The 21,130-nt window shown below is 39.5% G+C and overlaps 1 protein-coding gene across 3 annotated transcripts in view; it reads left to right on the top strand.

Moving 5' to 3' along the window:
- The first annotated feature begins 10,001 nt into the window (after positions 1–10,001).
- Positions 10,002–21,130, top strand: part of LOC126470254 (AP-3 complex subunit sigma-1) — a 121,200-nt gene continuing 110,071 nt past the window's right edge. For 2 of the 3 annotated variants that reach the window (XR_007586160.1, XM_050097968.1), the window contains exon 1: positions 10,002–10,218. Coding sequence is in view for 2 of the 3 variants with exons in the window: in XM_050097968.1 (XP_049953925.1) it covers positions 10,150–10,218 (69 nt within the window). In the remaining variant the exon portion in view is untranslated. The remainder of the gene's footprint in view (positions 10,219–21,130) is intronic. The other variant, XM_050097969.1, reaches the window with a different exon arrangement.

Below are 21,130 nucleotides of genomic sequence, written 5' to 3'. Positions count from 1 at the left end.
AGGAATAGAGCAAGCAGAGATTCGCAAGACCTCTGTTTGCAGAAGGAATGATGATTTTTATGAGGAAGATTTTTGTCCTTCAAAAACAGCATCATTCTTGAATATAAAAAATGTTCCGTAATTCTACAACATATGGACGTCATCGATATAGGTCTATAATGGTGCGCATCTGTCCTACAGCCTTACTTAGAAATGGAATGACTTGCACTTTCTTCCAGTCGCCATGTACCCTTCATTGCTATGCGATCTATGATAAACTGCTGTTAGAAGATGAGCAAGTTCTTTCGCGTGATCTTTGTAGAATCTTACAGGTATCTCATCTGGTTCTGATGCCTTTCCACTACTAAGCGATTGTAGTTGCCTTTCTTCTCAGTTACTGGGTATCTCAACATCTGCCATTTCGACGTTTGTACGATGATTGATAGGAGGGACTGTGTTATGATCTTCCTTGGTGAAACAGTTTCGTAAGACCAAGTTCAGTATCTTGGCTTTCTCTCTGATATCTTCCGTTCCGGTGCTAGTATGGTCTCTGTCTGAATGAATAGATGCTTTTGAACCACTTACTGGTTTTACGTAAGATGTATATGTACATGTACACCAAAATCTCTTAGGGTTTTTACTCAGATCGGTTGACAAAATTCTACATTCAAACTCATTGAACGGTCCTCTCATAGCTCTCCTTACACTCGGTTTTGCTTCAATCGGCTTTAGTTTATAAGCTTTGTTGTGACTTCTCTTGAATCTGTGATGTAGCTCTCTTTCTTTACGGAACAGTTTTCTAACATTGCTATTAAACCATGGTGGATCTTTCCTATCCCATAAAACTATGCTTGGAACATACTTACCTGATTCATATTGAGTGATGTATTGATTTTTTTTTGTGCTCCACATTTTCGTCCTTATCACTGTTTATTTGATGCTGACTAGTCAGATACTCTGCGATTTGTATCGTGTCAATCTCGCTAACAAAAATATCTTCCTACTTTCTTACCATTCCTTGTAAAACCCACGGTGATAGTAACTATAAAAGCCTGACAATCACTGATATCTTCCTCTACGTTAATTGGTTCCATACGTTCACATCTGCTTGCTTCTAGGAGGGCTTCTGGCATTTTGCTACAGTGAACAAGATCATATACATACATCAAAAAAAGTTCTGCATCACCCCGGTTCCCAGAACTCTTGAATATAGACGTTGACTGTGGATATTGAACTACAGACATAGTCCCTTTGAATGTTCACAGATGTCACTAAACTCGCCCAAAGGTGTAAATAACCATTTATGAGCAGCACCTATTAGACTGAGGGGGTTCCAACAGCCGATCAGTTCCAGTCATTCCACCAGGAAGGAGGTACACAGCTCGTGTTGTCTGTAGTTCAATCATGCCTAGATGTTCAATACCGCGGTTCGATCGCGTCCGCATTGTCACTTTGTGCCAGGAAGGACTCTCAACAAGGGAAGTGTCCAAGTATCTCAGAGTGAGCCAAAGTGATGTTGTTCAGACAAGTAGGAGATACAGAGAACTGTCTATGACACGCCTCACTCAGACTTCCCAAGGGCTACTACTGCAGTGGATGACCGGTACCTACAGATTATGGCTTGGAGGAAACCTAACAACAACGCCACTATGTTGAATAATGCCTTTTGTGCAGCCACAGATTGTTGTGTTACAACTCAAACTACCCACAGTAGGCTGTATGATGCGCAACTTCACTCCCGACGTCCATGGCGAGGTCCATCTTTGCAACCACGTACAGATGGGGCCAACAACATGCCGAATGGACCGCTCAGGATTGGAATCACATTCTCTTCACCAATGTGTGTCGCACATACCTTCAATCATACGGTCGTCGGGGACGTGTTTGGAGGCAACACAGTCAGGCTGAACACCTTAGACACACTGCCCAGTAAGTGCAGCAAGATGGAGGTTCCCTGATGTTTTGGGGTGGCATTATGTGGGGACGACATACGCCGCTGGTGGTCATAGAAGGCGGTTGTACGATACGTAAATGCCATCTTCCAACAGATAGTGCAACCATATCGACAGCATATTGGCGAGGCATTCATCTTCATGGACGACAATTTGCGCCTCCATCGTGCACATCCCGTGAATGACTTCCCTCAGGATAACGGCATCGCTCGACTCGAGTGGCCAGGATGTTCTCCAGATATGAACCCTATCGAACATGCCTGGGTTAGACTGAAAAGGGCTGTTTATGGACGACGTGACCCACCAACCACTCTGAGGGATCTACTTGAATCGCCATTGATGAGTGGGACAATCTGGATCAACAATGCCTTGATGAACTTGTGGATAGTATGCCACGACGAATACAGGCATGCATCAATGCAAGAGGACGTGCTACTGGGTATTAGAAGTACCAGTGTGTACAGTAATCTGGATCACCACCTCTGAAAGTCTCGCTGTATGGTGGTACAACATGCAGTGTGTGGTTCTGATGAGCAATAAAAAGGGTGGAAATGGTGTTTATGTTGATCTCTATTCCAATTTCCTGTACAGGTTCCGGAACTCTCGGAACCGAAGTGGTGCAAAACTTTTTTATATGTGTTTATTAAACAGTAATAGCCCTATCCAGAAATTACGCTCACATCTATCGTTTTGTTCCTTTAAGAACAACATATTGAGCCCTAACTGCAAGAAAGTCCTGAGTCCGGTCACAAATCCTGTCTGATACTCGGCAAATACACCTGTTAGTAATGTACCAGCATTTCACACCTGCCATGTCTTATCCCAAGCTTATACTATCCTGTGGTCTTGCAATGTTAATCATTTAATATGTTATCTAGACAAATGTATTCCCAAAATTTCATTGCTCCACATTTGTATATTTTTTGATGCTACAATGTTTTCCAATAGTGTATTTAAAATGCCTGTTGAGCTACATTGGGTCTTTTCTGTCTTTCACAATCCTACTTGTCACATACCTGTTTTAAGGATATTGTACAGTGCTTTTGAGTTTTATCCATTAGTGCTCCACGTCTTCATCTTCAAGGCTGCATACTTGATGTGGACTACTCATATGCTCTGCAATTTGTATTCTGTCACTCTTGCTAAGCAAAAATATTTTTCTACATTCTCAACATTCATCGTCACAGCCCGGTGTGCTCCTCTACTTAACTGATTCAGAGTTCTGGTATGTTGGTTGCTGTGTAGTCTAGGTTGTTATTCTCCTATTTCGGTTCCATGACTATCTGCTGAAAGTAATTTACAGCTAACATGTTCAGAACAAACTCATATGAAACCTTTTTCCTGGAACTGTTTTTAATTGTAGAACTCTGCTACTTTACAGTTACCAAATTGCAATAATATGATTAGGAAACTTACTCGCAAAATCATCCAAATTCTGTCTGAAGTGCTCGGCTACTATGGCCCATGATGCAAGTGATCTATAAAAACATCTGATGACCATGTTGGACCCTTCTTTGATGCTTAACTTCACCCAAAATATATCACACATATAGTCTCTAACAACTGCAGTAGAGATTATAGAGTTCTTTATGATAATAAATACACCTCCACCACTGGCATTCCAATCTGTCCTTCTGATACACAGGCTGGTTCAAAAGTAACTGTAAAATCTTTGTGTGTGTAATGTACGCATCTGACTAACAGTAAAATGTTTAATAAAGTTTTGTCTGAAATTGCTTTTTTCTGAAATATGCCATAGAATAGACCACAAATGCACCATATGCAACACAAAATTAATTCTTGGCTATTCAAAAGTAACTGTACACACTTCATCAGTGTAATGTTTGCATCAAAATACATGTAAAATATTAAATAACTTTTCAATTGCAATTGACATTTCACTGCTATGCAGTAGAAAAGAGATCACAAATGTAACACAAACAACATAAAATTAATTTTTCCGAGACAGCAATGACACAAAAGGATCCGAAATTCAGTGCAACTACATACTTTACATTTACCCCAGAACATGGTCAGAATGATGTCCATGTACATGAAGACAATGATGTGCTCGATGTCTTAGCACTCTCAGAATGTTGCAGACTCCATTCACCTCATTCTGCACAGTTGCACAGCCTTTTCCAGTAGTTGTGCTACGTTCTCAGTTGCAACACCATACACAAGCTCCTTGAGATGGGCCCAAAGATAAAAATCCAGTAGGTTAAGATTTGGAGATCTGGCAAACCAAACAACTGGTCCTGTACAAGCTGTCCAGGGGATAAGCAATATTGAGATACTCTCTTGCCTACCGATTGAAATGTGCATGGGCACTGTATTGCAGAAATCTAAACTTGGTGTGTGTAATGAGTGGAATATCATGAAGCAGACCACCCAGTTCATGTTCAAAAAATTGTTGATACATTCTGCCAGTCAGGCACTGTGGAGTTAGATGCCATCGAAGTAACTATACTGTACGAAATGTTAACTGCAAAACTATGTCAATATCCTCATACTGTTGTTATGCAAGGATTCGTATATGCCCACACATGCATGTTATGAGTGCTCAAGGCAACTGAACCACTGATCAGCAACATGGCGCTTGAATAACCACTGACCGGAATTCTGATGTCTAGGGTAGGCTGTGGACATCAAGTTCTGCACATTCTGCTGGTGAAATGGCTGAATTCCTGTCTCTGAAGCATGTGCCATACAGTTGATTGAGGAACCCCTACACTGCCACTTACGTGACGAATACTTATGGTTGGATTTTCATCTACCATTTTCGTCCCACTGCATCCAGTTTAGGGTAACCTACCCATGGCGCACCAATAATGCCATATTCACTTAACCACCTGTCCACAGCTGAGAAAGTCTGATGGTTTGGTACTCTTCTGCTTGGAAGCATTTCCATATAACATCATCTTGCTGCTTGTGTATTGCCTTCTGCTACACCATCAAGGAGTGTACATAGTGCATCTGCTGCTGCTACACTACAGCAGTGTCATAGAGTACAATGGAGCCCATGAAATCAAGTAAATAAAAGCATTTCGTGCCAGAATTAACCAAGCAGTGTAGAGGGGTGAACAAAACAATATCAGTCGATATGTGGGCTAACACGACACAACAAAAGCCTGTGCTGGCCCATAATGTTATGCCTACCAGAAATGACGTTATGTGTCAAAAGCCAGAAATATAGCAATTTCAGGCAAAACTTTATTTAACATTTTACTCTTATTGCATATTTTACCCATGAAGTATGTACACTTACTTTTGAATCAATCTGTATATTGCAGTCTGAATTGAGAATATCACTATTGTTCGATTCTGGTTTCAGCCAGTTATTTGTTCCCATTACTAAGTGGGCATTCTTACCTTTAACAAGCAGTACTAATTTTAGGATCATACCATGGATGCTCCAGTTGTTTACTAATAACACAGTCTGCAAGGATGAAAGTTCTCTGAGATTAATGAGCTTGATCCATCTTCAAAGTCAGCAGGTAATTAAGTACTAACTCTCAGAAAGAGTTCCTCTAGCCTAAATGACACCAAATGCACACCGTGTGCTCTCTGCTACGCGTGTAGCTGTTTCCTTTGTGTGATGCACAGCTGACCAATCTCTTTCTGATAGGGCAGATCGAGAAAAAAGCATCCAAGGCTGTCACTCGTCTTTGTATTGTGACTGTAATGGTCACTTAGTTGATGAGATTATGAACTTTAATCTTTCTTTTTGAAATAAATGCGACACACTGAGTTGTTACACATATGCACATTTTGCTGAGCTGTTATGGAGTCAGCCAGATGGAGTGACCGAGCGGTTCTAGGCGATTCAGTCTAGAACCGCTAGACCGATACTTGGGGTATGTTATGCTGACACCAGTCAATGAACAGAATTACATTGGAAATAAAATTATGTAATTGTCAGTATCACAACCAAGTTAACAACAGGCATCACTGCTTAAAAGGTCTCTGTCAAGAATGAAATTATCTCTCTGCAGCGGAGTGTGCGCTGATATGAAACTTCCTGCCAGATTAAAACTGTGTGCCAGACTGAGACTCGGACTGAGGACTTTTGCCTTTTTTCGGGCAAGTGCTCTACCAACTAAGCTAGCTAAGCACGACTCACGACCTGTCCTCACAGCTTTAATTCCGCCAGTACCTCGTCTCCTACCTTCAAACTTCACAGAAGCTCTCCTTCGAACCTTGCAGAACTAGCGCTCCTGGAAGAAAGGATATTGTGGAGACATGGCCTTGCCACAACCTGGGGAATGTTTCCAGAATGAAATTTTCACTCTGCAGCGGAGTGTGCGCTGATATGAAACTTCCTGGCAGATTAGAACTGTGTGCCAGACCGAGACTATAACTCAGGACCTTTGTCTTTCATTAAATCACCTTTTAACTATTTCTCTACCATTCCACTCTTGAACAATGTGCAGGAAAACTGAACATCTATATCCTTATGTCTGAGCTCTGATTTCTCTTATTTTATTATGATGATCATTTCTCCCTGCCAGGAAGTTTCAGGTCTCTGTCCGTTTAGAAACTTCTCCAAGTTCACAAAAGTTGATGGTGATATATGGTTTGAAACACCAACCATCAAACAAAACAAATGTATGTGTGTGTGTGTTTTCTTAATAAATTAATTGAAGTCCTGAACAAAAATCCCAGTTCGCATGTATAAGATAATGTTATGTGGAGACGTAAATACAAACACAAATATCATAGCTGAAACAGTAACACACTCATAAACACACACAGCAGTTACATTATGTCAGAGTTATCACAAACTGCTGCAGGGCTAACTAAATATTCACCAACAGTGATCAACCAAGTGTTCAGAAATTATGGCAGAGAACACTGTTATGAATCTTTAAATGTATTGAGAATCTGAAAATATTTGTACATTATAAAAAGTTGAAAGGACACCAAACTACAAACTGACAAAATTCTCTTTTGAAAGGCCAAAATACAGGACTTATTCAAGTTCAGGGGAAGTATGTAATGAACATAATGTAGTGTAAAATTCTCTAGGTAGATATATTTGGACGACTACTCTGCAGTTCACACTTAAGTGTCTGATAGAGGGCTCATTAAATCATCTTTCAACTATTTCTCTACCATTCCACTCTTGAAAAATGTGCAGGAAAACTGAACATCTATATTCTTATGTCTGAGCTCTGATTTCTCTTATTTTATTATGATGATCATTTCTCCCTATTTAGGTTGGTGTCAACTAAATATTTTTGTATTCAGAGGAGAAAGTTGATGACTGAAATTTCGTGAAAATATTTCACAACAAAGAAGCACACCTTTGTTTTAATGACTGTCACCCCAACTCATATATCATGTCCATGACATTCTCTCTCACACTTTGCGACATTAAAAAACGAGCTGCCCTTCTTGCATTTTTTAAAGCGCATTTTAAACCAACGTTTTCAAAACTACAGACCTCAGTAGGGCTGTCCAGTAAAAACTAATAGATCTACATCTACATGCATACTCTGCAAATCACATTTAAGTGCCTGGTAGAGGCTTGTAACTGTAAGTATTAAAATGTACCCCAGAACATATTAGTTACATAAAAAAGAGCAGTAGTCACCTAAAGTTCCTAAATGTACATTATAGTCACAATTATAGTGCTGCTGACGGCGAAAATGCATCAAATACCACACTAATATGAGAGTAAAAGCCGATTGTTCGGAAAGATCGTGTGACGAGGAATGTATGAAAAAGTGTAGAAATTTAAGAATTAATTGTTAAAGAAAGGGGTAAGTCAATGAATCATTCACAGGTACTGTAAACATTTTTAATGAGAACTCTTCAAGTATTTCAAAGGCAATGGAACAAATATTTCTGAAAGAGGCGTAATTTATTTGAAAAATCATGCAGGAAGGTCAGTTATGTTCTTACCGACTACAGTATGTGAAACTGGGAAATCAGTACTAATTTTTAAGAACACTTAGTTGGTAGCAAAATGCAGTGCCAGTCTGTGTACTAGGAGAGAGTGTAGAGCTTTCTTCCATAACATAGTAAATAAGTTTTTGCAGATCAGATGACATTCTAGAGGATCTGAAATAGGCAACTATTATATCTTAATTGGAGAAAGGGAATAGAGAACTTACAGAAAATTGAAACCCGTATCTTTGCTTTCATCTTCTTAGAAATAGACTGTTATGACAAATGAGGTACTTAATTTTGCTTGAATAAATGTAATGCCCTGAATGAAACTCAACCCAGTCTCTGTAATGGCCATAGTACTATTTATTTAAGTGGCACTTGTTGAAACAGACAGTGTTGAGCGTCACACAAGCTATTTTAGATTGCTCTAAAGGGTTTGATGTTCTAGACTATAAAATTGTACTAAAGCAGTGGGAAGCATTAGAGCTACTAAGAGTAAAAATGAATAATTCCAATCATATCTTGGGGAAGGATACACTTGAAGATATCAAGGTGTGAAATAAAGTGAAATTTTTGAGCTAAGCATTTATCAAGTATAAACGATATACAGCAGAGCCTTAGGGAATTACATATTGAATTATCTTCCTTAACAGCAACAACATTATCCACGTAGATAAAACCCAGAACTGTTCAAAGAGAAAGCAAATGAAACAGTCTGTGATTTTATTAGAGAAAGAAAATTATGGTTTACTATTCAATGTTGGATGACAGTTCTACATATAGTAAAATAAGGATGTTTTTTTGGATCAATATTGATAGCCAATAAAACTGCAATGCATGCAGAAATATACTAGCAAACAGAATATCAACAACATGTTATGCCCTTAGAGTTGTGCCCAATTGATAGTGTTACGCCACAGAGGAAAAAAAGGGAAGAAATTTAAATTTGTCTTAAGATCACGCTAGCACAGCCCAGGTGACAAAAGACAGAGGAGATGACATAGCTGTTATGCTGCGGAAAGAAACAATCAACACTGTAAGTTGGTCATGGCCATTATAGATCAGAAGAAGAACGAGTATGAGTTTAATGTTCAGGTAGCATACTTCAGCAGTAAATATTTGATATGTTAATAAAAAACACGATTTTAATGATTGCTGTATTTCATTCACTAGGTAGGATATGGTAAATTAAATGGCAGACATTTTTAAAGGCATGAAGGATATACAGTATCAATGTGATGGTGTCTCCATGGACTCAACGTTAGCCAACAGGGTTTGATAATTGTCTTTGATTTACACCCCATGTATGCAGTTACTTTTGGTATATATATAAATGAATAATGTAACAGTTCTTCCAGCAGTATCAATTACATTGTTTAAAAGCATGTATTTACATAAGATCATCGCACAAAATTATAAATTCTTCTCATACCAGAACTATATATATATATATATATATATATATATATATATATATATATATATATATATATATATATATATATATATATATATATGTGTGTGTGTGTGTGTATATAAACGCGTGTGTCTAATGTGTATGAATTTATTGGCGCTTCCAATGTAGACAACATTCCATCAAGACTCATGATATCTTAAAAATGGACAACATTCTGGACTGAAGTCAGTGATTCTAAGTGTTTATGTAACTTATTCTTATTTCTAGTGAAAGCTACATCAGACTTAAAATCATTAAGTTGAACAAGAAAGGTATTTATTTTTCAGTAACACACATTTTCAGTAATTTGCCAACAATCATTAAAAGGTTATCCAAAAAAGTACAGTTTAGGAGGAACTTAAAGCATTTATTACTAGTGTTCAGCTAATATGTCTAATATCATTGTGAAAATGACTCGTCTCTGAATAAACAACTAACTAAACGTCCCCATCTCTAACCACCCCTCAGCGTTTCTGAAATCGACTATAAAAACTTTGTTATCACAAATGCTATTTCATATTCGTCCAAAGTCTACTGAATAGTGACTCCTAGCTCACCAGATAATTTTAATTTGACACAAGAGAAAATTTACGGGCAGAACGGTAACCCATTACGTGGAAACACTTCTGGGGCGCCAGTCTCATTTACTGGAAGTGTAAGTGAAAACTTAGTGGCGTGTCTCTAAACTTCTTTGGGCACCTTGCTACATCATCTTTGGTTCCATGCAGCTTAGTGCAGTAGAGATGTAGTGTGCGATTGACGGGAGGAGTGTAGTGTGTAAATAAATTTTTGATTTGGTGTAGCAGCGAAATAAACGCTGCTCATTTTTGTTTGTTAAATCTGCGTTTAAAATCGTTTGCATAAGAGATGATTAAAGCAATATTAGTGTTTAATAATCATGGGAAACCACGTATGTCTAAATTTTATCAGCATTTTGTAAGTATCGTGTATTATTCATAGATCTGTAATTTCAGCAGTGTTGCCTTCTGTGAAACGTCACTCATTTGGTGCTAAATGCACTGGCATGAATTAAGCTTGTATTGGTATACTTGTATATTTGTAAATTTACAGTATTTTTTTCTAAATATCGCGGTGTAGGACGTGGTAGGTAAGGTGGTTTATTATTTCGCGTCGATTTCGATGAAGTAACTTAGGATGTAGTATTTGTATATTCGGAAAATTGGACATGTGTTTAACATACGTAGTTTGCGTTAGTTACTTGTAGTTGCATATGGTAGGGAATATTACAAATCTTAATACCATGTACCAGTTCTAAAGTTTTACTATTGGATGCAGGATTTAGCACACTGCTGTATTTAACGAATGCCAATGTTATTTACAGTCTAGCTGTGTATGACAGCTTGTTGTTTATGTAGATGTTTTTCAAATTATTGTGTGTTAACTACAGGAAATACGTAAAACATTAGCCTGTATATAAATGGGCAATTTCAAATATGTAAATAGCAAGTTTCAGATTATGTATTAATAGCATTACTAATGACAGTTATGACTATAGCCCCTGTGTATTGCACTTTGGTGCTAAGTAAAGAGAACGTTATTTGCATCAGTGGCAATGCTGTTGTCTTATGATTTAAAAACAGTTGGAAAATTTAGTGAAAATGAGTCTCCTGGTATTAGATGCAGAAATACTTTGTGTTTACTTTTCGTACTCCTGTTGGTTTTCCTCCTTGTAACATACCATGTAACATTTCATTGAGTGTTATATTTGCTTGTCATGTCTATTTTTTCGAGTATTATCTTTCTTTCGATACTCAAACTAATCTGTGTTCCAAAACCTAAGGTTGCAATATTGATTAGAATGTATTTTGATCCCACCAAAATTTATATTGCTTTTGTCAAGTATTTTTACTAGTTACTGAGAAAAACTCTGCAAATAGTGATTAAACATGTATTAAACTCTGAAGAGGCAAATGAACAAACGTCTTGACTGAAAGTGAGTTGTTTCTGACATGTAAATTGACCAACCGCGCGACTGCTACGGTCGCAGGTTCGAATCCTGCCACGGGCATGGATGTGTGTGATGTCCTTAGGTTAGTTAGGTTTAATTAGTTCTGAGTTCTAGAGGACTGATGACCACAGATGTTAAGTCCCATAGTGCTCAGAGCCATTTGAACCATTTTGTAAATTGACCAGCAGGCAAGCAGAAGGGTAGTGACATTTGTGGTGCACCTAGTCTATCTCATCTTGGTTGTTCGTCGTGTAAAATAAGCCTAAAGACAGAACTTCAGATAGCCCTCTTGGGAATTTTACTGAATGAGATGGTGCACACTGAACTTAAGGAGAAGGATGAGTAAAATTTGGTCCTGGCTTCATTGGTTTGGGTTTTCTGCAGTTTCACCACATTGAGGCAAATGTTGAACTGATTAATCCCAACGAAGCTGTGCCTGATTTGATTCCTCAGTGTTGTGAGTCTGAGATCATGCTCAGTTAGTGTAATGACCTACTAAACAAACCAGTGCATTGAGTAAGCAGTTTGATGAATCGACTTCCAAATTGACATCACTTCAGCTTAATATTGGAATGATCCCTTAAACAATGTCATGGGTTGATTCCTGTCTTTTCTTGTTCGTGATTTAATGCTTCATCTGTAAAGACCTTTGGGTGTTATGTTTCATCTTGCCTTCTGTATTGACATTCACTGTCCTGTCACTGTAGTCCTGTTTAGGTAAAGTGGGGCTTGATGAGTACATGGAACAGACATGAATAGGGTACAGAGAAAGAACATTGGATGGATTTGAAGATTTCTAGATGTGAAAGTTTCAGCAGCAGTGGTTAGCAAAGTTGTTGATACCTTGACAGGGGGCAGAGTGAGGCACCACAGAGGAATGCTAAAATATAGCACAATGTAAGGTAAGGGTTCTGTTTTGAGGGAAGGAGATTAGGGAATGAAGATACAGTACAGTTAGAGTAAGGTAGACAGGTACTATGACTTTTGTGAGACTGGTGAGGGGGAAGGAGTGTGGAAGAATTGGGTGGGAATGTTAGTGCATTAGAGATAGGTGGTAGGCTGGGACTATCAGAGTTTGACAGTTGCTGAAATAAAGGATATCCTGGCAAGATTGTTTTCACGTGCAAAATTCAGAGAAGCTTGCATTGAGCTGTGCACAGTACATATTTTGGTTGCTTTGTTCGCACTTTCCATATGGTTTTGTTTATAGTAGGTGGGGTGGGGGACACTTATGTGGTCAGTCAGCAGGTATGTAAGGAATATTGGGTTTCCATGAGGGTAAGATATTAAGGTAGTAAGACATATTTTTGACTGTGGTAACACGGTGAAGGCCTTGGCAAGATTTTGTGTGTTGGAAAAGAACTGCTTTTCAGTACCGGTACAGCATACTTGGATGGCGAGGCTTTATGTAGAAAACTTTTTGGCTTGTGAAGGATGGAAATTGTCAACACACAGTTTAGCAAGGCTTCTTGTAGAGGTTGGCTCACATTAATATCCTAAAAAATATAGAAACTGTACAAAAATGGTATTGTTGAAATGAACATTATGAGATTTCACATTTTGGCAAAATAAATACCGTACTTGTATTATTAATTTGATGTAATCATGCAGATTTATTTTAAAGGATAAGATTTTACTGTTATGTCAGCTTTCCATGGAGAGGGTAACCTATGAGGAAAAAAATGGTGGCTAGTAGCAAGGCTCTGATGGGCCACCTACGGGTAAGTTGTCAGGGAATTATGTAACACTGTAGTAGTTTCATAAAGGGAAGAACAAGTGAAACTCAGTAAAGTTGCAGTTCCACTGTAGTTATATTAAACCGGTTTGCAGGCATATAAACTGTAGCAGAAAAGTTTTTCACTTCCATCATGCTTTTGTAAATTTTGTTGTTTTGATTGCGAATGTCTTTCTCACTACTCTTAACCATCAGAAATCGCTGTGCTCTGCCATGTATGTATGTAGGTAAAACTAAAGCAGCATTCTCATAGCAGTTCAACAGAGTGCACTGTGTGCGGGATAATGTGGCTTGTTTACAGTATTGTCTGTCAACGTGCTTCTGAGGGACACTGCAACCCTAGACATATATGAACCGTCGTTTTATTGCGAGAAGGCTTGTCAGCACAGTAAGTTGCCTGCCGGGCGTACACCCCGTTGACATCGTTCAAATATGCAACACAGCAGCCGATGTCCGGCAGCAGGAGCAGCTGATGACTGTCAGACAGCAAATGACCATCAATAACAGCTGATACTGAAGAGATGTAAAAACAACTGTAAACTGATTGTTTGGTAGGCAACTGTGAAGATTGGTGACCCAGACAGCATGCAACCATCTCCACATGATCAATTTGGCCATTATGAACAATGTTGCAACAACATGACAGCCACCTTTTTTTTTTTTTTTAAAGCGTTTTCGAAATAGTGACCACAAGACAGATCATAATGCTCACAAACAAACATAAGTAACACGTGGAATATTTCAGTTGACCAATAAAACGAAAGTAGTAGGTTAAGTAGTGTGTAAGCTTAGGGACTGATGACCTTAGCAGTTAAGTCCCATAAGATTTCACACACTAAGTACCTTGGTTGTCACTGGAAATCACTGAGGCTATTAAAGAGCTTTACAGCATCATAAGCGGCACCCTTCCCTAGAGCACCTAATAGTTTTTAAATGTCTCCATGCTTGTGTTTGCCAGCTTATAAAAAGATGGAAACAGGAGTGTTGGGAGAGGTACATTTCGACCATTGGGTGCCATACGTCACCTTCCCAAGTCTGGATGAAGATCAGATGTGTTTGTGGGTACCACACCCCGACAGGTGTTACTGGCATTAACATCAGTGGCGTGTTATGTACCGACGCAAACGCAATTGTCGAGCACTTTGCTGATCACTATGCTCGAGACTTCGCATCAGAGAATTATCCCCCTGGCATTTTGCACCCTTAAACAGTAGATGGAAAGGAAAGCCCTCTTGTTCACTGAACGTCACAGTGAACCCCTACAGAGTGGGAGCTGCTCAGCGTCGTTGCACACTGCCCCGACACAGCTCCTGGGCCACATCGGGTCCACAGTCAGATGATCAAATATCTCTCGTCTGACTACAAGTGACGTCTCCTCATGATCTTCAACCGGATCTGGTGCAATGGTGTCTTTCCATCACAACGGCAGGAGAGCATCATTCCAGTGCTCAAACCCAGTAAAAACCTGCTTAATGTGGATAGCTATTGGCCCATTAGCCTCACCAATGTTCTTTGTAAGCTGCTGGAACATGAGGTGTGTCAGCAGTTGGGTTGGGTCCTGGAGTCATGTGGCCTACTGGCTCCATGCCAGGGCGGTTTCCACGTGGGTCGCTCTACCACTAATAATCTTGTGTCCCTGGAGTCTGCCATACGAACAACCTTTTCCAGGCACCAACACCTTGTTGCCGTCTTTTTTGATTTACGGAAAGTGTATGACACCACCTGGCGACATCATATCCTTGCCACATTATGCGAGTGGGGTCTCAAGGCCCACTCCCGATTTTTATTCAGAATTTCCTGTCACTTCATACTTTCCATGTCCAAGTTGGTGCCTTCCATAGTTCCCCCTATATCCAGGAGAATGGGGTCCCACAGAGCTCTGTATTGTATGTATCTCTATTTTTTGGCCATCAATGGTCTAGCAGCAGCTTTAGGGCTGTCCGTCTCCCCCTCTCTGTAAGCAGATGACTTCTGCATTTTGTACTGCTCACCAGTTATGTTGCACACATTTGTAGTTCTCCTAAGCATCCGAATTACAATCTCCTTTTTCCAGCCACGGCACTTCATCACCCGCATCGGAGGACCAGGTCAGGGCTTATGATTGTGGTTCACATCCGATCTCTTCTGTCTTAAATGGAGTCCTTGCCTTTACCACCTGTACTTGAGATCCAGTCACGTTCACCTCCATGGTGTACACCTAGGCTAAAGCTTTGCCTGGACCTTTCATGTACTGGAACCATGAAGTGGTTTACACTGATGGCTCGATGGCTGATGGTCACGTTGGCTTCGTGTATGTTCATGGAGGACATATGGAACAGCACTCCTTGCCATATTGCTGCAGTGCTTTCACTGTAGAGCTGGTTGCCATTTCTTGTGCTCTTGAGTGCATCCACTCATGACCTGGTGAGTCGTTTCTTCTCTTTAACATTCCCAGCACCCTACCTTCGGAGTTGGGCGACAATGCCTCAACAGCAGATTTAATTTTACGCTTTATTCATGAGGGGAGTGTTTATCATACCATCTAAGGGTGGGCATTTAGCCTTCTCACTGAGGTCACCACCCTCCCCCCATTTTAACTCTGTCGCACTTTCTTTGCATTTGTTTGTCTTGGTGGTCGTCTTTTCCCTACATGTGTTCATCTTGCCTGTCTTTTTGGGGTGGAGATTTTAATGTGTTGCAGAGTAGCTGGCTCATCCTCTTTTATTATTGTGATCAGCCAGCCCAGACCATATGCTCTATAGTTTTAATACCTTCTTCTACTTTCCCTTGTGGTGTATGTTTTCCCCATTTTTTGTTCATTCCATTCGTTTTCATTTAGGTGTGGTGTTGGGTGTTTTTGTACCTTGAGCCTTGCTTGAGTCAGGAAAAAGGGACTGATGACACTGTAGTTTGGTCCATTTGTACCCGAAACCAACCAACCAACACTTGCACACAGTGAGAAGATGTTTCAGTGATACCAACTGCAGCCTGAATGTGAGGCCTGTCTAAAAAGTATCTGACCTTTAGCCAGAGAAAATATTTCGAATATGTGACAGGGTTGGGACCCTAATCCTCTTCAAAGTAGGCCCCTTGTGCTTGTACACACTTAGCCCACTAACTCTTCCACTGCCGGAAACACCTCTGGAAGTCTTCTTTTGGAGTGGTGTTCAGCTCCGTCGTAGTGTTCTGCATTCTGTCTTCTGTACTCTCAAAATGGATCCTTTCAGTGGTATCTTCTATTTTGAAAACAACCAGAAGTTGTAAGGAGCTATGTCTGGAGAGTAGGAAGGTTGGCAAACGGCTGTATTTCCATGTTTGGCCAAGAAATTTTGGATCAAGTGGAATGAATGTCCGAGGGCATTGTGGTGATGCGGTTGCCAGTTTTTCGCTGTCCACATGTCTGGTCTTTTGCGCTGAACTGTGTCACGGAGTTGCCGGAGAACATCTTGATAGTACTCCTTTGTCACTGTTTGTCCTTCTGGTGCGTATTCGTGGTGCACAATTCCACGGTCATCAAAGAAGACAGTTCGCATCACCTTGATTTTGCTTCGCACCTGCCTCACTTTCTTCGGTCTTGGAGACTAAGGATGCTTCCACTGCGACTACTGTCTTTTTGTTTCTGGGTAGTACTCATACACCCATGACTCACCTCCAGTCATTATGGTGTTCAGAAAGGATCAGTGTTGGTGGTGTCTGGAAGGTCCTGTGCAACATCAAAACAGAGGTCTTTTTGTTCCGGCGACAACAACTTGTGCGTGAATTTCGCATCCCCTCGGTGCATGTTCAAATCATCACGCAAAATTGCATGTGCAGAATCTTTACTCATTCCAACCTCTTGGGCAATCTCCCACACGCTCAAATGATGATCTGCTATCACCAAATTTTGCACCCTCTCGACAACAGCTGCACTCTGAGCAGTTTGGGACCTGCCTGAACGCTGGTCACTGTCCCCTGATGTGCAGCCATTTTTGAATCGGTTGAACTACTCCTTAATTTGTGTTACACTCATTGCATCTTCTCCAAACACATGCTGAATCTTACGAATTGTTTTGCTTTGAGAATCGCCAACTTTTGACAAAATTTGATGCAGTATCTTTGCTCAACACGTTCAGTCGTCTTGAGAGAATTGGTAATCCGACGAACACATTGTGTAACACCTCACTCGATGACCGACAGGCAGCCACTGACGTGCTGGAAGATGGGGACAAAATTCACCCATGTGGATAAAGGTCTCTTCCTATACTATGTACATTGGCGCCGTGCTATCGTTTCTATTTTGTGCAGGAAAATCAAAGGTCGGATACTTTTTAGACACACCTTGTATATGGTGTACCATAGGTACACAAAGAAGTTGATCACCTCATAGTCGGTGATTCATCTTCTCATGAAAACTGTGTCTTCTGGTGGATCTCATAGACTTGCTGGTCAAAGACCCCACTCATTTTGTTTCACTCATAAAGAAAAGGAGCAACACACAGGCATTGTGCTAATTTTATGAAATTGAGAGAACTAATAAATTATGAAATAGAATTGCTGTTCAGTCAGGTGTCAAAATGTGTAATGCTGCTGATAGACACATGAATGCGAGAGTTTGTCAGAAATGGTAATTCGGTAAGCACTGCGTCACTCCAGTCCAGAGATAAAGGCACAGTGAAAAGATATGGTAGATTAAGGGGAAGAATGAGGGACTAGTGCAGTTAAGAATTAGGATGAAAAAGTCATCATCATTTATATAAAAACTAAAATGAAAAGAGAATGCAAATTAAGTTCCAAGGGTGTTGGGTTGCAAGAACATGTTGAAGGGCAAATTCCCAACTGGTTTTCCCGGAAACTAGTATTGGGTGGGAGAAACCAAATAACCCATGTTATGGTGGAAGCGTTCAGGCCCTTGAGTCGTTCTGTAGAGCACGTTTGCAACTGGGTACTGGATGTTCCCAATCACAGTCCTTGTAGCCCCATTGAAGTCCCCACATCACACCTTCTAGATCTGCATCCTTGTTATGAGAGACATGTGCGACCAACCTAGATTAACAGTATGTCAAAGGAAAGGAGATTGCCTTTGACTCAAGAAATCTAACTATTGATGTCAGCATGGAGGGAAGGGCATTTTGCTGGCAGAGCAATCTTCTGGCAGGTGGTGGTCTTGTAATGATAATGTGGTATGAAATCTTTCTTGCATTTGCCATTACATCTCACTGTGGAATGGTTTTTGCAACTGGTTAACAAGTTGTGTGCAGTTATTTGTAGCCAGTGGCACTAAGTTGGCCACTTTCTCAAGGACAAGGACTGTATAGAATGATATCAACACCCTTGTGCAAACATCTCAATTTTTGGGTGTGAAGTAACTGTTACCAGTCGCAATAGAGGGTAATTTTATGTAACACATGACTGGTTTCAGGCTTGTGCTCATCTTCAGGTGGTTCACATTGAGGTGCATGTTTCCATACTCAATCTTAGAGATAACTGTTTAAATGAAAAACAAATAATGTGATGATGACTAAATACACACAAATGCAACAGTGGGAAGTGGCTAAGTGACGTGTTGCAAAATATAGTAGTACTTATATAAAGCTGATGCATCCATATTATTTTCACATTACATTTATCACATTTTTGTACAAAAATATTTCATTTTTCCATGTTGTTGGAAAAATTATTGGTACTTCCATATTATGTCTTTGATAAAGTATTGGCATTTTAGCTGTTGGTAACTTCAGATACAATTGCACTCACAAGATGTTTACATTTGAAAAGCAGAGGTTTGGTCAGGGATAAAGATGGGTCAGCTCGCATTACCAAACTGGGTTAATTCAGGCTGATAGGAAGTCAAATCAAGCTGAGTTCGATGGTTACTAACTCGAGTTGTGTTCATGTGCTGCATGGCAGCTGATGCTATTGGTGACGGTTTCACGTGAGATAGGTCATGGCGATCAAACCCTAGTTGCGTCTATGTCTACAGAACGGGACGTCACTCACTGTGGTCTTTAAGAATGGAGTAGCATATTACGATTTATTTTGTTACAGAACAACAGTGCCATGGCAAGTCGGAAATTAAATTTTGAATACAAAGTGACTGAGGGAACTTTATGCCAGTCATACTTGAGCAGTGGTATTTGGCAACCTTAAGATCATCCAATCATCATCAAAATCCTTACAGCAAGTCCTGGGAGGGGGGACTAAGGGGAGAGGGAAGGGAGGGGGGGCCTCAAGAGTGTATTTTCAAATTTCAGCCTATAGCACGGCAGCCATTCATGCGCATGATGAAGTATTTCGCTACCTTAAGATGGCCTGATCATCGTACAAATCATACAGCAAATTCAGGGTGTCTGATGAGTGTATTTTCAAATTTCTGTCTGTAATGTGGCATCTATTTATTCTCATGATGAGGCATCTTGTTACCTTACCATTATAGCAAGTTTCGCATAAATATCACCATCTTCAAAATTTCATGTCAAAAGACTTGAAATTGTGCGTTTTAGTGCAATTCACAGTTGTGAACATGAATTTGGCTATCTTATGATTGGCTGATAGTTGTCAAAATCGTCACAGCATGTTTCGGATGGTTCACAAGTGTATTTTCCAAATTTCAAAACAAATGAACCAAAACTGCTGCCTGTAGTGAGGTATGCAGTCATGCTCACGAACAGAACCTTTGGCTACCTTACAACTGACCAATGTCTGTCAAAATTTATACTGTGAATTTTGGATGTTTTGCAAGTCTATTTTTGAAGTTTCAGACCAAAAGACCCAATATTGTGGCCTGTAGTGTGATATGCAGTCATAACCGTGAACAGGGATTTGGCTACTTAAAGATTACCCAATAATTGTCAAAATCTATACAGCATATCTCAGGTTTTTCGCAAGTTTATCTTCCAGATTTCAAGCCGAAAGACCAAAAATTGCACGCTATGTGGTATCCATCACACTCATGACATTATATATAATTGCAGATTGGGAAACTGTAAAGCTCGGGTTGGTTAAGTGAATTGTAATCCGCGCAGATGCAAAAGAGATAACGGCGCTGAATTTTTTCTCACTTGCTTTGGACTTGGTTTACACAAAATTTTAACTCAGTTTGGTGTGAACCTGAGTTGGACCATCACTAGTCAAAGAGCTTAAATAAAAGAAATAGAGAGATGTTAAATGTGCAGATACAGAAGAGATATAACATTAATTAAAAAAAAAAACAAACAAACTTGCTTCTTTTCATTCATCAAGAGGACTGAGTGGGACTCTGTGTGTACAGTTAAGTGTGCGTAGATCTGAGGACTGCCATTTTGTATTGTATTGGGCAATAGCAGGAGTTGTTTATGGCAACATTGCTGGTGATGGGTTTTCAATAAATTTAAAAGGCATATTTTTTGTTTATGATAGAGATTGTAAGATGAAGAAAACTGATTGCGTAATGTACTTGATGTGATTCTATGTGATTAATGTAAATATCTGCAAGGGTTCCTCCTGAACTGCTGCCTGTTGCAAGACCATCTTCCTGCTTGTAATTTTTTTTTTTTTTTTTGGTTAAAAGTGAAATAATTATTTGAAAGCATTAGTTCCAGTGAGAACAGATTCTGCAGGGCTTACAGTAGTATTAGTTGGGTGACTGGGTAAGCGTTTTATTGTAGTCTTATAGTTGTAGGAGTAGTAGTGTATTTAAAAAAGGCCATGAGAAATAAATAGTTACTATATAAATTTATTACTATCCCAGGAAATGTGATTTGTGTGGCCTATTTTAGTTTTTTTTTACATAATAGGTTGTATTTATGAAGAATGAATGAATGAATAAATAAATAAATAAATAAAATTTCAAGTTCATCCATTTCAGCCTTAGGTAACTTTGTGTGTTTTAATAAGCTGTTATTGATTATCTGGATTGTGTCATGAATAGGTATGTTCATGTAAAGGTTTCCTATGTCGATTGAGGCAAATTTAGCACCCTCTAGTAATTGTATATTTTTATATCTTCTATCAGATCATAGCTATTTTTAATTGAGAAATTCTTTTCATAAGTATAAATATTGCTGAGAATGTCATTTAGCTTCCTGTGATTGATTATGGTGGACTATTTCTGCAGTTAACTGTAGGATGTGTAGGAGAACCAGGTTTATGAATGTTTGGTTGTGAACATGGCTTTGGTGCTGATGGGTTCATGATAAGGTATTTTAGAC

This window comes from Schistocerca serialis, chromosome 3, assembly GCF_023864345.2.
Source record: "Schistocerca serialis cubense isolate TAMUIC-IGC-003099 chromosome 3, iqSchSeri2.2, whole genome shotgun sequence".
Taxonomy (NCBI): Eukaryota; Metazoa; Arthropoda; class Insecta; order Orthoptera; family Acrididae; genus Schistocerca; species Schistocerca serialis.
Note: the sequence above shows the minus strand (reverse complement) of the source record. Positions and strands in the feature narration are given on the sequence as shown.